The sequence below is a fragment of the Chiloscyllium plagiosum genome, chromosome 3, assembly GCF_004010195.1.
Source record: "Chiloscyllium plagiosum isolate BGI_BamShark_2017 chromosome 3, ASM401019v2, whole genome shotgun sequence".
Lineage (NCBI taxonomy): Eukaryota > Metazoa > Chordata > Chondrichthyes > Orectolobiformes > Hemiscylliidae > Chiloscyllium > Chiloscyllium plagiosum.
In genome coordinates this window covers 118,506,752-118,526,169 of record NC_057712.1, presented here as the reverse complement: position 1 = coordinate 118,526,169, position 19,418 = coordinate 118,506,752, and the positions used below count along the sequence as shown (strand labels likewise).

Sequence of the window (19,418 nt, the reverse complement as noted above, 5' to 3'; positions counted from 1 at the left end):
AACTGTTGTCAGTTACATAATTAGATCTCACCTGCTCTGCAACAAAGACCTCAATTTGCTCCATTAACCCTGCCCTCAAACTTCTAAAGAGACTTTAGATTGGAAACATTTTGTAAAATGCAAAATTGCTGGCAAACAGTGATAGATTTTATACAAGATTAACCCCTTAAAATTGAACACTTAGTTCCTTTCACTAATTTAGTCTTACCATTCATATCAAGTTTGCTTTCTCAGAACTTGACTGTCCAGTCACGAAATGTTGCAGTGCAGTAGCAGTCCATCAACTTTGTATCCACTCTCCACAATGGTAATTTAGTTTGTATGTAAGTACATGGACTACAGTAAACAAGGTTGGCAGTTACAAATGCAGATTCTAATGTAGAATGATGATGTTGTGGAAATAGGACAAGACTGGGTGTTAAATATTCCTACGTATACATTGTTCAGGAAAGACAGAGAAGGAAGGAATGGAGGACGAGTGTTGGTTAAGAAGGACATGACAAGAGGTTGACAGGATGGAGTCAATTTGGCTGAATAAAGGGTGCAATTACATTACTCAGTGTAGTCTACAAACTACCAAGTAGTGAAAGGGATGTTGAGGAACAAATCTACAGGATAATTAGAGAAATGCCAATGTCGTGGAGTATTTGTAATGGGGGATTTAAATTATCCAAATATGGACTGGGATACTGGTACTGTAAAGTGTTTTTGATTGTGTTGAGGAGAGTTTCCTACAGTAGTATGTGTCCAATCCAACAAGGAAGGACATTGTCAGAAGTCACGTCACACCAGGTTATAGTTCAACAGGTTTATTTAAAATCCCAAGCTTTCAGAGTGCTGTTCCTTTGTCAGGTGAAGTCCACTCATGCTTTTCCTCCCTAAAGTCCATCACCACAAGCCTCCATTCCCTTTCCTTGCTAGATACTTTCAAACCAACCTGCACAGACATGTTGCTAAAAACTTCTGGAACCGGTAAGACTTGAAACTTGGGCCTCCTTAGAACCAAGGACAGTACCACTACATCTATGCAACACTTCTACCAGGTCCTGTGGTGGTGAGTTCCACATTCTTACCACTTTGGCTTCTTTCCAAGTTTGTATATAATTTCTTAGTGCTCATTGATAAGCTGTCATGATGCTTTTCCTCAGAAAACATTCTCTGAATCCAAAACCCATCAAATTTTTTTTTAAAAGGCCTCAATAACATCACCCCTTGGCTGTCTTTTGGTGAGAGAAAAGTAGTTCTAACCCATCATTGCTTCGCTGATATGTATAACCTCATTTCTAGTATTACCCTTGTAAATTCTCTCTGTACCCCTTCTTGTGTCCCTCTCCTTTTAATAATATCATGGCCAGAACTGTACACAGTACTCCAGAAGTGTGGTTTAAGCAAGGCGTCAATACAGAATAGTATGCATGCTGCACTCACCATCACCATGTGCTGAACTAAAATGTGATCCCTATCACATTGTAGATGCAAAATGGTACAATAGCTTGCTGATCAGTCATCATGTCGAAATTGCTGCAGATCTTCATCCAGATACATCTTATTAGATTTCTCATCTCATTTTCTTTCAATTTGTACAACTGAATTAAATGAATGATAGCTGGAAAGGCGAGCAATGTACTTATGGCCAAAACAAATCAAACACCTTTCTCAAATTAGAAAAGCAACTCAGAAGTGTGCTTTTGTATTACATTTAATGAAGTAAAAAAAACATTATTTTGAAATCTCTTCAGAGATAGGGATGTTTAATTTTGAAAATACAGAGTCAAACCATGATTTCACAGGTTATTGCTTTTGTGGAATTGTGGTTAATCATGTTATACTGTAATCAGTAGAAACAGAATTTGTAAGCATAATTTGTTCTTAAACAAGTTAAGACTATTAAGAGAAAGCAGTGAAAATGCACATTTCCTTTAACAAAAGAAAAATCTTTTTTGTGGAACGTTTGCAACAATGAAAGTGCAATCACCTGAAACCTAACTTTAAGAAACACAGCATTTATAACAAAATGATGGTGAAAGTACTCAGCAGGTCTGTCAACATCCGAAGACAGAGATGGAGTTAACATTTCAGAATTCTGAAGAAAGGTCAAAAACTGAAACATGAACGCGAGTGATTTTCCCATACGGAAAGTAGCAAGGGCATACAATGGAGAAAGTTGGCCCTAGACAGAAACTCACTCCCTTCTCGCCACATCAGCAATTTAAGTGCTGGGTGACAAGATCAACTGGGGAGCAATAAGTCATCAGTTAATAACCAGTGAAAGACCCAACTCACCAACTACTCGATCACCTGGTTCCCCAGCAAGTGAAAAACGTAGCGATCTCCCGACCATATTGGGGGCTGCCAATGCACCAATCATGGGGTGCAACAGTGTAGCTCACAGACCATCCTCCCCACAAGAAAAACAAACAGTCATACAACTGTTTGCCAGAGTGGACTAGGCTGCGGACTTTAGTCCAAAACGCCACTGGCAAAGCCTGAAATAGGTCAAAACCTCACCTGTTAGCTTTTAATATGGCAAGTTATTGTGCCTGTAGAGGTGGTGTGTTAAGTCACCACCAAACAATTTCCTTCTCCCAACCTCTCTTCCCCCCCCACCACCACCCCCACCCCACCCCACCACCATCAGTTTGGTTTCTCTCTCCAGACATTTCTGGATGTGCTGAATATTATCAGCATTTTCTATTTTTGTTTCAGTTTCTTGCTTGTTTCAAAATTCCAGCAGCAAATGTTTGACTTCATTTACAACATTCATAGATTGTTATTAATGTCACCATTTATTTGCATATTTAGTGGTTTGACATAAAAATATCTTGCAGAATTATCCAAAATAATTTCCCAGTTTAAAGACTTTCCATAGTACCCAGCAGAGGCTATTTAAAATGGTCCTCCTATTATCACAATTAAATTGATGCAAAAATAGAATTGTGCCTTTTGGTTGAACACTGGTAATTCTTCCACAGGGCACAGTTTTAAAACAGACAAGGACTGCAGCCATCATTAGGCAAAATGCAGGCAATTAAAAAATAAATAAAATACATTAACAAAGTTGTTATCAGCAACATCTTGATGGTGTGACATTGTGCCGTAGCATAGTGGGAGGACAGGTTTGCAACTGCCCACCGAACAAAGTTCTGATCTCAGCTGCAGTGCTTATTAAGGTAAAAAAAAGAGATAAAGTGAGAAGAGGGAGGAGTGGACCAAAAGAAAAGGATCACTTGCACCCGGGATACCGGTTTCTCACCTCTTCAGTGATCAGGAAGCCAGCTGGATCGAGGACCTGAAAAGAGGAACAACAGCATTGTGCCTATCTAAGCAGGACAATGCTTTCTTGCATAGGAAGAAAATAAATTTGAATTATTTTGTTTGACTGCACCAAAACAGCAAACCTTGACAAGAGCTAGTGCTGTTACTGCAGCAACGGCAAAGATTGAAGGCCTCAGATCAGCTGGCTACTTGTTTTGTGTTGCTAATAGGTGACTGATGAATTCAGTATTACAATAATGTTTGAGCAACGTCAATTTACATTTTACTAGTCCACTCAGATCTGCTTCACTAATCCATACATTTACAAATCAATATTTTCATTATTTAAAAACAAAGTACAATTGAGATAATGTAGAACATGACTCTGCAGGTGCTTCCTAACATCCATTTTTCTTCTAGCATGGGCACAACATTTGTTTTTATTTACAGAATATATTTACTAGTGTTCTTATAGCAATATTCATCCATTGTATCCATATTCAAAACAAAAGACAGTGATTCACACAGTATGCTGTGAGTAAATACTGCCAGAAACAGACACCAGCTTTATAGGTGGGTATGAACTTAAGACTTCTAAATTAATGCAAACAGAATATTTCAAGATACTTCTTGCAATTTATGTAGGCTAGCTTAATGAAATAATGTCTTAAGGATAAATTTCTAAATTAGCAACCCACAGAGGAGCATTTCATTCCAAGACGGAAGAAGAAATGATGAATTATAGAAAATTGAGTTCTCCTATCAATTTAGACGACTTGGGAGGTGCTGGTGTTGGACTGGAGTGGACAAAGTTAAAAATCACACCACCAGGTTATAGTCAGGTGGTTGATGAAGGAACGGTGCTCCAAAAGCTAGTGCTTCCAGATAAACCTGTTGTTGTGTGATTTTTAACTTGAAAGAGACTTGTAGCAAAATCTGTTTGCAGTGCATAATTAAGATATTTTACTATATGGACTTGTACATTTATTTACCTCAAAAACAAGTGTAAAAATAAAGTTAGAATGTGAAATTTCATACAAAGTAAACAAACATTCATTTTTCTCTCTCATAACCTGTTTAACAGCTCAAGTCATTTGCACGTTTCTTCATTTATTGTCCTTGGACCCCACATATTGCAGAAGTCACAGAGTCAAAGTGAATTTCACAGTAAACTCAGGCTCACATTGCACAAAACTTCATTCCATCTTTGACATTTCATATTTGGTTGTCATTATTTCCTAATTTGGAAAGAAAAACAACAAAATTAAAATTGGTCCTGTTTAGATTTTAAAACAAAAAGCTACATCTAGTTTCTATTCTTACACATAACTACGAAATGCCCAAGTTATGGAATTCTCTCCCTTTACCTTGCTGCTCCTCAACCTCACTTTCCTCTACTAAGGCACTTAAAATTTTTGTAAACTAATCTATTCTTATGTCATACTTTGTTTTACTGTGCTCCTGTGAAGCACCTTGGGATGTTTCATTATGTTAAAAGATGCTGAAAAAAAGTTGTTCTAGTCACTTTGTCATACCTTCCTTGACAAGCAGATTAATCTGGCAAATACGATCTCTGCAAAAACCACTATTCCACAACTATTGACAAGTCATAATTATCAGATACCACAAAATCCTTGATTTATCACATGAAAATTTGATTTATGAAATTCAGCTAGGTTCCTGTATGCATGCTAAACAGAACCTTAGAAATATGGAACCTGTCAAAACTCTGTACAGGCTACATGCACAGAACATTGTAACATGTGGTACACCCTGGCCTCCCTCAGGATAATACAAGCACATAATGATGGTATCATTACCTAGTTACGCTCTCAGCTGTACAGACTAGGTAAACAATAAACCATCTGGTAATTAAACAACATTGTTTTGACAGTTAGGAAGGGAGATGGAATGAACAACAAGAATGTTTCTGTTAGCAGCCAAACCCATTAGTGAACCGGGTATAAAGAATATAAAAGCATTATGCTCTTGGAGGAGTCTACTTACTTCATCTGAATCCAGCAACATTGGGAGTGCACTGAAACATGATTGAAAAAGCGATATTAGCAAATGAGGGCAGTCATGCTGGAATAATGGAAACAATATACTGCAATTGCAGAACACTAAAACCTCTAGATTTCTTTTGTGCTGCCTGCTTATCTCAATATATGGTACCCTTAAACTTTCTGGGTGGGTATTTACACACAGTGCTTTAGAAGAGGTCAGCTTGACACTGTGACCTATGTGATAAATTCACCACAAGTACACTCAGGTGCACAGCTCAAACAGAAAACTGCAGTCACTACAACTGGGAGTTACCGGTCTTTATTCAAGATTAACGGAATTACACTTAACAGGAGTAGATGAAATAATAAAACAACTAATGTTCAAGTACATAACTTTGCTTCTAGATTTCTAAATTAGACACCACATTGTAATGCTAGGGGGGGATAATAAGATGACAGATATTTATTCAGAAATATATGTAACACAAAAAAAATTAACAATGTTGGAAAGAATAGTTAAACATTGAAAACATGAGGTAAAAAGGGCTAGAGCAAACAGACATTTTAGTGCAGTTTTTTGATAAAGTTGCTGGAAAACAGTAGTAGCTGACACAAGGGAGCAACTTGAGCACCGAGATGTTAAAAAAATGGGACAGGCCATGAAGGTACAAAAAAGTATTTAAAAACTCAAAGCTTGGATGAGATCAGAAATAAAAGCCATAGAGATTTAATAAATGTTGATAATTACACATCTGCAACAGAAGGGATGTTCTCTTCTACCCACTTTAAATCTTCATCCTATTAAAGGAAAAGCAAATATCAAACCAACTTCTGAAAAAGTATACAAATCTGTACAATTTTGTAATAATTGTGTCAGAAAAGGAAAACAAACAATTTGTGAACACAAGATCGATTGGTAAAACCTGTTCAGGTCAATTTTGACCATACAATACAAATTCAAAGACAGTGAGGAAACAAGAAATCCCTGAGCAAGGAAAGCTGTCACACTGTTTAAGTTTACACTTCCAGAGTTTATGATTACTGTTCCTTCAACTTCACTCCCAAAATTACCTGATCCTCCCCACCACTTGAAGGAGGAGTTAGAGATATTCGAGAAGATATACTCTGGCAGGGATATAGAGAAACAGTGGAGAAGGTGACTCAAAGAGTTGATTAGAGTGAAAATGGTCTCCTGTGCCACAAGATTCCACAATTCAGATTAATACTGATATTCTTTCATGGAATTAGAATTTCACTTGCTCAGCCAGCATAACTCACCCATCTCCAGTAGACCTTGAGAAGGTGGTGAGCTGCCTTCTTGGACTATTGTATTTCATCTTGCAGAAGATACCACCATGCTGTTAAGAAGGGAATTCTAGGTTTTTTGATCTAGTGACAGTGAAGGAATGATGTACTAGTGGTAAGTTAGGATGGCATGTGGATTTATTTGGTGTTTTAACATTGTATAACATTCTAAGAGGAGGATCACAGGAGACAAATAAGGAGATATTAAATACTTGATAGAAAAATATGTTTGAAGGGACATTTAAAAAAGAAGATTTTTTTTAAAAATGTGGAGAGCTTTTGAGAGAGAATTCTAGACCAGTAAACCAAAAGGATAGAATGCATGAGTACTTCAGTGGTTGGGTGGTTACCTGCTTGCTACTAACTGCTTGCTGTCATACACGTTAAGTTAGCCCAGATTTAAACTATCAGGAAAAGCAAACTGAAAACTCACACCACAGAGATCACTGAACTTTAATGAACAGCTTTCTTTGAACTTGTCAGCAAGCCCTGTTCCTTCACTGCTGATAGCAAAATGTAGGTCATTAATATGCAGAAACAGCTTGGCATTTGAAAACCAGGTGTTTAACAATCTTAACACAATTTCAATCTTATCCAGCATGAATACTTTATATCTGAATGTTTGCATCCATTGAGCCAGTGACATGAAAAACATGCAAAAATACTACTTACCATATTCGAACCTGGTTTTGCTGCACCATTAATCCTCACTTTGGACATGTTAACCTTTATTCCATCAGCTGTAGAGCACACAATCAAAAAAATGTCAATACTGAATGGAACAGACTGTTACAGTATATATTAAAAAGTAAAAGAAACAGAAAAAAAAAAACAGACTTTAAGTTGACTTGAATCTAACAGGACTGTCAAAAGGTCAATTAACACATCAAGTTCAGAAAATTCACCTAATACAGTATGTACTCAAATACAGTTCATTGCTGCATAGTCTTTTTCACAGAAATAAACAATTTTACAAACTGTGATGAATACTTTGCTATGTTGTAGGACTTTCATTTACACCAAATTTACAGGTCAAAAATAGAAATTAAGTAAAACGTATATTTACCAAAGTTTGTTCCAACCAATTCATTCATTTCATCATCTGGGTCATCAATAAGTGGAGTAAATGCATATCTGAAGTTAAAATGGCACCCAAGAGAAATATAGAATCAGAAAATGAAACTTTCCCTTCTTTCAGTAGCCTCAATATATCTCAGGTGACACATCTGGTATGAGTTTAGACATTGCTGAAGGTATTACAACTCAACCTCACCAAGTAGAAGTTAATTATAGCATTCCTTTACCAACTTGGAAAACTGGTATTTCAACATGTCACAAATGACATTTTGACACCTTTTCCAAATGTAAAACTCAGTGACGCACATTTTATAATCCAAATTATTTGGTAGAAATTTTTAGCATTGAGCTTTCACAGCATTTTACAACTTTCAAACAGCATTATAAATAATTTAAGTTTAAAACTCAAAAAATCTCAAATATTTTTATCTCATTTTAATAGGATAACACAGCAAGCGGATTGTAAAATCTGAAGAATTGTGCATTTCAAATTCATAACACCAGCAGCTCAGATTAAACAATACTGAAATGCTCAGACATTCTCTGAAGCACTCTGAATACTAGAACGTTCACTTTGGGCAGTGGTGAACCCTCAATACGAGATTAAAACAAGTTAGCGGGAAAAGTTCAATTAACTTTCAGACACATACTAAAACAGTCAAGAAACGTAATCTAGCCTTTTCTGTGCACAACGCATGGGAAAGAGGCTTGTCCCCTCTGACTTCACCTTATCACAAAGAAGAAAAAGGTAAATTGAATCAGGGTGCTTTTGTATGTGTTGCTGTTAACAATTAAATGGCAGCTTAGCAAACAGATTTAGAACAAATCACTTACCCAAAACTATAAAATAGCAATGAAACTAAAGAAAATCAAAAGCAAACAATAGAAATCAAAATCTAGGTTCTAGATTAGAGTGGTGCTGGAAAAGCACAGCAATTAAAGCAGCATCTGAGCAGGAAAATCGACGTTTCGGGCAAAAGCCCTTCATAGTTATTCCTGATTAAGGGTTTTTGCCCAAAACGTCGATTATCCTGCTCCTTGGATGCTGCCTGAACTGCTGTGCTTTTCCAGCACCACTCTAATCTAGAATCTGGTTTCCAGCATCTGCAGTCATTGTTTTTACCTGATAGAAATCAAAAGCAAAAGACAGAAACTCAAAAAATATTTCAAATGTATACAGGACATTAGAAACTTATACCTCTGATTATTTGCTGATGGTCTCCAGAGGAACATTATGACTAGGAGAATGACAGAAAAAAGGAATCTCCAGAAAGCATCATCAACCCACAGTTCCATCCAATCCTAGTAATTTTTGAAAGACATAAAAAGTGGCTCATGTTCCATATCAATTTAAACAAATTGAAATTTTGAATTAAAACACTCAAAATACCACAATCACAAAAGACTGCCAACAATTTCTAACAGAGGTAGAAACATAGAAAATAGGTGCAGGAGTAGGCCATTCGGCCCTTTGAGCCTGCATCACCATTCAGTATGATCATGGTTGATCAAACAATCTCAGTACCCCAGTTTTCTCTCCATACTCCTTAATCCCTTTAGCCGCAAGAGCCACATCCCACGCTCTCTGGAAATTTCTCTAATAAACTGGCCCCAACAGCTTCCTGTGGAACAGAACTCTACAGGTTCACTACTCTAAGTGCAGAAATTCTTCCTCATCTCAGTTCTGAATGGCTTACCCCAAATTCTTCAAATGAACTTTAAATTAGGTGTCAGATGTTTTTATGGACTCTGCAGTGGGGAGAATATGAATTATAATTTAAAGTCTGGCAAGAAATTGCTACGGTTGTACAGGTCCTAACAAAATTTGAGGAAAATGATGTGGAGGAATTCTTCACATCACTTGAGAAAATAGACAAATGAACTGAGCAAAAGAAGACTGTATGCTGCTCATGCAGAGTAAGTTGACAGGTGAAGCACTTCTGATAGTGAAGTATATTAGGATTATAAAGCTACAACAAAAAGCAATGGTTCATGGAGTTAAGGAGGCAGCTGAGGCAAAGCTAATTTGAATTCGAATGAGTTAAACAAAGGTGGACACAAGCATTAAAAACTTAAGAGATTATTCTCCAAGAAGAATTTAAAACCAGCTTCTGTAATAAGAACCTCTATTGAGGACGAAGGGTAAACTGCTCGACACGCAGGCTGATAGAGTCAGGAGTCATATGCAGTGAAGATACTAAAGCTCTCCCTAATTGAGATTTCAGTGCAGTCCTGCCAGAGCAAATCAAGTTCTTTTTAAGCAAGTGCTCATAATCTCAAGTTTATTTTAAAATTTCCTAAACTGTATGTGGTTTATTGCTTGCACTATAATCCCAATAACTTAATTTTTAGACTTCCTAGCTATACACGTTATGCCTGAGGACAAGCAGACAATCTATTTCCAAGCCTTCATTCTGTAAAGCAGCTAAAACACAAATTAAGGATGTGATCCCAGTATTTAAAGTTAGTAGATTTGAACCAAGCAAGCATTTTGACCTAGTATACTGCTGCAGATGGCAGAAAATGGCCATAGTTCCTTTTTTGATTAATGTCTGTCATAGTAGTCAGATATCTGTCCAGAGTTAGGATATCTGCCAACAGTCACCATCGACAGATAATAATAATCTTCATGTCTTCCAGCAATTTGTATGCAAGGAAATTTGCAGTTCAACTTAATTTATGTCAAGGGACATGCTCTATAGTTTTGTCAGCATACCCACTTGAAAGTGGATAGTTGTAGAGCTGTTCTTTCCTATGGCAATTCTAACAAAATAATTGCTTGCCCATTTCCTTGGAGCAGCAGGGCCGAACAGAATTGTGACCTTCAAAGCTAAATAATTAATTTTATCAAATATTGATGCTAGTATTGTTGACACAGTAGGTCAGACATAATACTGAAGCACTAATTCTATTTCTAAAAACATTAACACTCAAGTGACTGAATTAATTTAGTATCTTTTACTGTTTATTGTTATGATTGGTTTAGTTAAATCAAGTGTTAAGAGGACTCCACAACAATTTGAAAATGTGATCAATAAACATGCATTCCACTTGACATGCAGTATATTTGGAAGGTTCTGACAGAAAACTGCAAAAGAGAAATTGATAAGTAAAATGTTTTCATGACTTACTGACTGACATGCTGTTAATCTGAATTTTTTGGTTGTCCATACCATAAACCCAACTGACGCTAGAAAATTAAGACAGACAGTTTCATTAATACACATGAGAAACCATAACTAGTCACTTCAACTGAAAACCCTGAATAGACTGGAAATAAGGACTTACCTACTATTGCCAAAATCAACATATTAGTAAAATGTCTGTAGAGCGACAGCTTCACTGTATTTTTCCTTAATTTTAGAGTCCTAATTGTTTGAGCTAAACTGACAAATATGTGACAATGGTTAAGGAAAATAGCTTTAACAAGGACTATATTACTCTATGCATCATTAAAACACTCTCATGAGAATATTCAAATCCAACCCTTCAACTTGAATCTCAGAATTTGCTGTTACATTTCCATTGAGAAAACCCTAAACCAAAATAATCAAATTTATCAAAAAACACCCACAACTGAAGAAATGAGCAACAGGGTTCTAATTGGAGCTTTTCCTTCAACATAATTCAGAATGAATGCAAATTAAAAACGAAATAACAGGTCAAATAAAAATCTCACTTTAAATAGCTGATTCAGCAAAGCTGCATTTTCTTTGAGTACCCCTGGCAAGGCAAGTATTTGTGGCTCAACCGTAATTGCCTAGAACCGAGTGTCTTGCTGGGTCATTTCGGAGTCAACTTTTAGGTCTGGAGTCAGATGATGGCCAGACTGGCTAAGACTGATAGATTACTTTCCCGAAAAGATATTAGTCAACTAGATGCTTTAAAAAAAAAATGAAATCAAGATGGTTTCACGCTCACCATTGTGAAAACTAATTTTCAATTCCAGCTTTATCAATTGAATTTAGATTCTACCAGCTGCCATGGCGAGATTAGATCCCATGTCTCCAAAGTATTAGCTTGGGCTTCTGGATCACTAGTCTATTTAACATTATCGCCTCATTGCCATTTCCTCATCATAGAGAATGCCAAATACCCACATTTCACACACAAATGTCATGTTGGGTAGCTACACAGTCCCATATATTTTTTTAATACACATTAGACTAAAGCTTTCACTGCTGAATTTCATGAATACAATTATCACTAATAAGGCTCACATAAAACCTAACTACTTCAAAATTTCCAACTAAATAACAGCATGGACCATTGAATAATACTGTGCACTTTAAAAAGGAGGTAAATAGAAGTGTTTGAAAATAAAACAAGCAAATTTTCTCCAACCACACAAGAAGCTCAACACAATCCAGGACAAAGCAACCCACTTCATCACACCACATCCACTCCCTCCAACGCCAATGCACGGAAGCAGCAGTCCATGCCATCGACAAAATTCACCGAAAGGTCTCTGTAAAGCACCTTCCAAACCCTGACAACCAGCACATAGAAGGATCTGGGCAGCAGATACATGGGAATACTAATCATCGCCAAGTTATCATTCACGTGATTTGTCATCCTCACTTGGAACTATGTTGCTGTTCCCTCTGCCTTGCTGGGTCAAAATCCTAGAACTGTCTCCCTAACAGCAGTTCAAGGCAGCAGCTCGCTACCAACTCAAGGGCAACTATTGATCCACTATGTACAAATGCTTTGTTCCAAAACGTCAGTCATGCTTACACTTTAATATAGCAAAATACTCACTCTTGGTCACCATTTCACTGAAACATCAAGAATAAATATAAAGTTAAAATCACAACACCAGGTTATACTCCCACAGGTTTATTTGGAAGCACTAGCTTTAGGAGTGCTGCCCCTTCATCAGGTGGTTGTGAAGAATAAGATCATAAGACACAGAATTTTTGTCTTATAATCTTATACTCCACAACTACCTGAAGGAGCAGCACTCAGAAAGCTAGTGCTTCCAAATAAACCTGTTAGACTATAACCTGGTGTCGTGATTTTTAACTTTGTACGCCCCAGTCCAACAACAGCATCTCCAAATCAAGAATAAATATAGCCATAAGCTAAGCAAATGGCAGCTACTAGCCATGAGCAGGAGTCTTCAAATCCATACCAGTGAAAATAACTGATTTTTCCAAACCATTTTCAGACAGCTTACACAGGCACCTACCAACACATGCATTCCCCCAGCCTCAACTTCTGAACAACTCAAAATACTTCAATAAGTAACTTTTAAGTGTAGAATGAATTTGTAGTGAGTGTTTTTGCAAAATAAAATCAATTACAACAAATTAAAATAAGGTTTTTTTTAAATAAAACCATTTTTTAAATAAAACCATATTAATAGTGAAGATAAAAAAGGTATCAAAAATTAAACAAGAGGGAGCTTTGGTTGATACTGCTGGACATGAATAGAGACAAGGGGCAAGTTTACACATTGAACTTGTACTTTATATTACAGCTCTTTGGAAACTACCTTCTTTCCAGTGATATTAGATTTGCTCGAAATGATGGGTCCAATAGTTGGAATCACTGGTGTTATTCAATAACAGGTATATATCAAATTGCTGTACAAATCCCAACTACTATCAAAACACAAAATAAGACAGTTTCATCCTGTGATGTTACTGGTGAAATTTCTGGTCATTTTTAATCTCCATGTACAGTGGCCATGGATGAATATTTTCAAAGTCTCAGGTTGAATACTTGGACAGAGCTACTAACATTTTAGTAACTGAACCTCCAGGCAAAGGAACTTTGTATCAGAGTGTAAAACGTAGCTTAGTAAAGCTGGAAAAATAATGTTTTGCACCATCTTCTAGCAACTGTCGATAACAATTCTGCATTTCAAAAAGTCACAAATTTTTCTTACTTTCTCAAACAAGCATCTGTTAGTAGAATGGAAAAGTAAACATGCACTTGACAAACCATTTTACAATCAAATCAATTTTTTTTTGTGCAGTGATATCCTGTTTGGGTAGACATGGCAACTTGCACTCAGATTCCCCAAGACAACAAACAAGTTGAATGAACATGCTAACCTTCTGTTTTGCTCATGGCCTCAGAGTAAAATATGGTCAGCCCACTGGGAGAACTCATTGTTCCTCCTCAAACATTACCCTGGGATCTTGTGCTTTACCTGAACAGATATACATACATGCAGTGATGTTTCATCCTTCTATTCCCGCAGCACTGCAGTTATCCAAGATTATGCACTTCATGAATGAGACATTAGTATCACCATTACCAACTTAATCAAATTTTACACAAGTATCTACAAAAATTGAGAGAAACAAAAGCAATAATCTTTTCTAAAGAATGCATCTTGTTCAAATAATGGATCTTGTTGGGCATTTCAGATATAAACTCAACCCTGCCTTTCAAGGAAAAGATATACAGAACAGATTGAAGTGACTTTTGCTGAACAATCAATTTAGAAACAAGTGAGAACAATTTACCATTAGTATGAAGTTTTAGATTCAGAATGCAAAACAGAGGTGTGAATTTAAGACACCAGATCAGAAGCAATGATTATTATTAAAGGATATCCACCAGCACAAGCCAGAATCAAGCAAAGCCAATGGGATATTGGACAAAAGCTCAAAACCAGATTTCTTTCCCTAGAAAGTTAAAATGTTAAACAATTCCAGTTAGAGAGAGAGAAAGAAAGCACACAGTTTAAAGACAAAAGCAGCAGTTGACAATCAATAACAAGAAAACTAACTGACAATAGATTGAGAGAGAATTCTTTCCAAGACTTGTTTGCTGAGAAAATACCCAGTGTGTAACAATATAACAAGCAATTTATCACAAAAACAGAAGCCCAAATCATTCAGTGCTTGACAGCTCTGATCAAATAACAGGTTCTAACCAAGGTTGTTCATAAGCAAAATTATACATCAAATGTCTTTTATAATCATCATTCGATTGAGGGAAGGGCAGTAAATACTGGTCCAATCAGTATAGCCCACATTCCATGTGGATCTTCTAAAAAAAATCATGTTGTCTAGCAGCAGTCCAACATTGAAAATAATCTCAATTGTGATATAAATAAACTTTGTCATGGATAGCAGTACATACTATGAGTCAGGCCAAATTCTTTATTGCTCTGTGCATGTCTAGTTGGCCTTATTTATGTGAGATTGCAGCTTGATGTTAAACATTAATTCTGAATCTACTGCAATTAGTAAAATGCTCCAATAAACAAATGCTATCAAGCACATGAGAATGAGGACACCAAGTTCCAAAATATATAAAAAATGAATGTCTGCCTTAATTCCTACAGGTTCACAAAATTGAAAGTCATAAAACATTCAGCAATTTACTGTACATTGGAGATGTTTAATCCACTGAAGAGCTAAAATTCATAATTGCATGTAGCAACACCACAATTCCGGGTCAGAATGAAGATGACTAAGTACGTTGTGCCACGAGACAACATTGCTATCAGTGATGTTACACACAAATTATCTGAAGTTAATAACATTTTGCTGGTGAATTTAACAATTTACAACATGGAGCTATCATGTCTTCATTGGATTTTTTTTAACTGGGAGAAGTTGCTGCTGTGTCATTTTTGCATAAGTACCTTTTGTTGCCCTTCGAGAGGTTTTGTTTTAAAAAGATTGCAATGGACTATGTTTGCATATTTGTAGAACAGATGTGTTTGATTAGATTAGATTAGATTACTTACAGTGTGGAAACAGGCCCTTCGGCCCAACAAGTCCACACCGACCCACCGATGCGTAACCCACCCATTCCCGTACATTTACCCCTTTACCTAACACTACGGGCAATTTAGCATGGCCAATTCACCTGACCTGCACATCTTTGGACTGTGGGAGGAAACCGGAGCACCCGGAGGAAACCCACGCAGACACGGGGAGAATGTGCAAACTCCACACAGTCAGTCGCCTGAGTCGGGAATTGAACCCGGGTCTCTGGCGCTGAGGCAGCAGTGCTCACCACTGTGCCACCGTGCCGCCCACTATATTCTGCCTCACCTCCCATTTATTACCAAGCAGAGTAGAGCCAACAGTTGTTCTAAAGTTATATCGGTGCTGTTTTTATCTATGCTTACAATTGCATCCTCATGGTTCACCTCCCTTTCAGAGCCTAAACTCTGTTCAAAGAAATTTAGTGTAGATATGGTGGTACTGATTTGATGGGCCAAAGAGCCTCTCCTATACCGTATGATCCCATAATTTTTAACAAATTATGTAAAAAAAAACAAATTCGTAATTGTGATGTAATCCAACAGAGGAATTAAGAAACAGAACTTGCTCCCATGGTGGGAATGTTTGGATGAACGCTGTGGACTTTCTTAAAATAAAAAAATCTTGTGGCTGGTAGTTACTGTGTGAGAAATTAAACACATTTATCACAAGATTGATCTATTGTTATTACCTGTCTACTTTAGAGTCTGTTAACCTCATTAAAAAAGGATCAATACAATACCTTGGGCAGAACAAAATTCTCAAGACTACCAATACTACTTTTATTTGGCTTCATACATGGAGCACACATAAGTTTTGAGGAAAGCAGTATCCATAAATTTGCAGTGCTTGAAATGATTGGTTTAATATCGCTAGCAATAGTTCCTACATAAATTGGAAGTGCTTGGTATCTGTGTATAATGGGAATTGATTGAAACAAAATGGAGGATAGGCTTCGGAGGGTTCTCTCTTTTATTCATTTTTGGGATGTGGAGATCACCGCATGGCCAGAAATCACCGCCCACCCCTAAGTATCCTGAAGGTGGTGATAAGTTGCATTTCAAACAAAGACAATAGCGTGCCATAATATTTGCTTGAAGTGGTGTGACACGTGGTTTACTAGGTCATTTCAGAAAGTACTGAGGAGTAAAATACCCTTCTGACATGTCTAAAGTCACATATAGACCAAACCTGGCAGGGATATTTAAAGGACAATAGCCAACCATTTTCCTGGCACTATCTTAAATTTATAGACATAATTTCAGTGCCAGATTTATCATTCCAGATTTATTTACTCAAAGTGATATTCTCACAATGCCATGGTGGGACTGAACATTAACTTTCCAGATTAATGAGGCCAGGCCTTAGTTGCTTGCCCAGTAACAGAGCAACAATGCTGTTACAGTATTATTGTTAAACTCCAGTACTGCATCAGAAATAAACTAAATGCTACTGGTGGGCTTGAAATCATAGCAGAAACTGATCAAAAGGCAAGGAATAACCCTGCCACTGTACGAAATTACATCATCAAAAAATAAAGATCACTCTGGTCTGAACTTTCAACTTTAGAGAGAGTCAACTGGCAATACGGAATCAGCCAACCATTAAACCTATTGCATGATGTTACTTTCGACTGAAGCAGAGTGTGTATGAACAACCAACAATACTGACATCTTCCATTTTATACCAATATCGAAGTTGGAAGTTCTGTCCATAATCCCTTAAGCAAGAACCATTCATTTTAAGATCAATACTTTTTAAGAAATCATAAGAAGCTTTCGAAGGATATGAACCACACAAAACAGGAGTCAATTAATGCTAAAGCTATGTCAGCCACCAAAACTGGCACACTTCTTCGATCCTGCAGTATTAAAGAAAGCATATGTTAGATTTTCTTCGAATTGGTTTTGATAGGATAAAAGAAAATAGGTCAGTTTAAATGTTGGACAATTTTCATGGACGAACAAATTAAACTTCAAAATTGAATAATAGATAGGAGATTAATCCCTAGTTTGCTGACAGAATTAAGCTTTATCACAATTAAACCGATTAGCAGACAATATCTACAATGATACAGCAACTTCAACTTAAATGTTTTCCTTCCCCCCCACCTCACCCGGTGACTTTTTTTTTCATTCATTTACAGGAGGGCATCACTGGTGAGGCCAGCGTTTATTACCATGAATAGGGATGGGCAATCATTAAACTCTTAATCCCTGATATTTATTGAATTCAAATTTCACCATCTGCTGTGATGGGATTCAAACCCAGGTCCCCAGAACATTACCTGGGTCTCTGGATTAGACTGGACACCTCCTAGAGCACTTTAGGGAACATCTCTGGGACACCCTCACCAATCACCCACCCTGCCCTGCGGCCCAACATTTCAACTCAGCTGAGGACATGGAGGTCCTGGGCTTCCTTCACCGCAACTCCCTCAGCACCCGACACCTGGGAGGAAGAACACCTCATCTTCCGCCTCGGAACACTTCAACCCCAGGGCATCAATGTGGACTTCACCAGTTTCCTCATTTCCTCTTCCCCCACCTCATCCCAGCTCCAAACTTCCAGCTCAGCACTGTCCCCATGACTTGTCCTACCTGCCTACCTTCCTTTGCACCTATCCACTCCACCCTCCTCTCTGACCTATCACCTTCAGCCCATCTCCATTCACCTATTGTACTCTTTGCTACCTTCCCCCACTCTCCTCCCTGACTTATCACCTTCATCCCCACCCCCATTCACCTATGGTACTATGCTACTTTCTCCCCACCCTCACCCTCCTCTCATTTATCTCTCCACCCTGAAGGCACTCTGCCTGTATTCCTGATGAAGGGCTTTTGCCCGAAACGTCAATTTTACTGCTCCTCGGATGCTGCCTAAACTGCTGTGCTCTTCCAGCACCACTCTAATCCAGTCTCTGGATTAACAGTCCAGCAGTAATACCACTTTGCTATTGCATCCCCATATTGCTGTGTTTAAGTGCTGCACCATGGAATAATGCAATACAGGCTTGCGAGATCCTGCATTATTATTAAGGGGAGAGAACAGCAAGTGAAACAGGAGTGAAAATATCAACCGATCAGGAAGGCTATCAATTCATCCAAAAAAAAACCCTCCAGAAATCCATTCCACATTCAAGAGTTTAAATGTTTCCAAGATTTTCACCTTCACTTCAAATCGACCTTTTCTATGCAATTTTTTCTGGACCTCTGAGGCAATTTCTCAAATTGCTTATTCTAAAAGTTGGAGAGCTATTTGGGCCTTCTCAAAGAATTCAAGGATTTGTATGCCTGTTTTATGACTGAATGACCAGAACTGGATACAGTATGAAATATTTAATCTTATTGGATAACTAGGCAGTTTGTTTCCTTCAACGATTTAGATGTATAGTTCAGCATTGCATGTGTCTTTTTGACTGGGGCTCAATAATCATTTAACATGTTTAGTTTGACTTTTTTAAAAAAAATTTCAAAGTAATTTTGATCCAATTAAAATTGTTTGAAAAATTCTTCACATTACTAAAAATGGAGTGACACAAGGATCGGTGCTGGGTCCTCTACTTTTTGTCATTTACATAAATGATTTGGATGCGAGCATAAGAGGTACAGTTAGCAAGTTTGCAGATGACACCAACATTGGAGGTGTAGTGGACAGTGAAGACAGTTACCTCAGATTACAACAGAATCTTGGTCAGATGGGCCAATGGGCTGAGAAGTGGCAGATGGAGTTTAATTCAGGTAAATGCGAGGTGCTGCATTTTGGGAAAGCAAATCTTAGCAGGACTTATACCCTTAATGGTAAGGTCCTAGGAAGTGTTGCTGAACAAAGAGACCTTGGAGTGCAGGTTCGTAGCTCCTTGAAAGTGGAGTCGCAGGTAGATAGGATAGTGAAGGTGGCGTTTGGTATGTTTGCCTTTATTGGTCAGAATATTGAGTACAGGAATTGGGAGTTGCGGCTGTACAGGACATTGGTTATGCTACTGTTGGAATATTGCTTGCATTTATGGTCTCCTTCCTATCGGAAAGATGTTGTGAAA

General features: G+C 37.5%; 1 protein-coding gene across 2 annotated transcripts in view; it reads right to left on the bottom strand.

The window, feature by feature from the left end:
* Positions 1-1,683: 1,683 nt before the first annotated feature.
* The window catches only part of tmem87b (transmembrane protein 87B), a 57,263-nt gene continuing 39,528 nt past the window's right edge, over positions 1,684-19,418 (bottom strand). The window contains exons 13-21 of one of the 2 annotated variants that reach the window (XM_043687187.1): positions 14,213-14,284; positions 10,932-11,040; positions 10,775-10,833; positions 8,842-8,945; positions 7,633-7,700; positions 7,239-7,306; positions 6,010-6,059; positions 5,263-5,293; positions 1,684-4,493 (exon numbers count right to left, since the gene is read on the bottom strand). In XM_043687187.1, coding sequence (XP_043543122.1) covers positions 4,452-4,493; positions 5,263-5,293; positions 6,010-6,059; positions 7,239-7,306; positions 7,633-7,700; positions 8,842-8,945; positions 10,775-10,833; positions 10,932-11,040; positions 14,213-14,284 — 603 coding nt within the window. In that variant the 3' untranslated portion in view covers positions 1,684-4,451. Of the gene's footprint in view, positions 4,494-5,262; positions 5,294-6,009; positions 6,060-7,238; positions 7,307-7,632; positions 7,701-8,841; positions 8,946-10,774; positions 10,834-10,931; positions 11,041-14,212; positions 14,285-17,168; positions 17,241-19,418 lie in introns of both variants that reach the window. The other variant, XM_043687184.1, reaches the window with a different exon arrangement.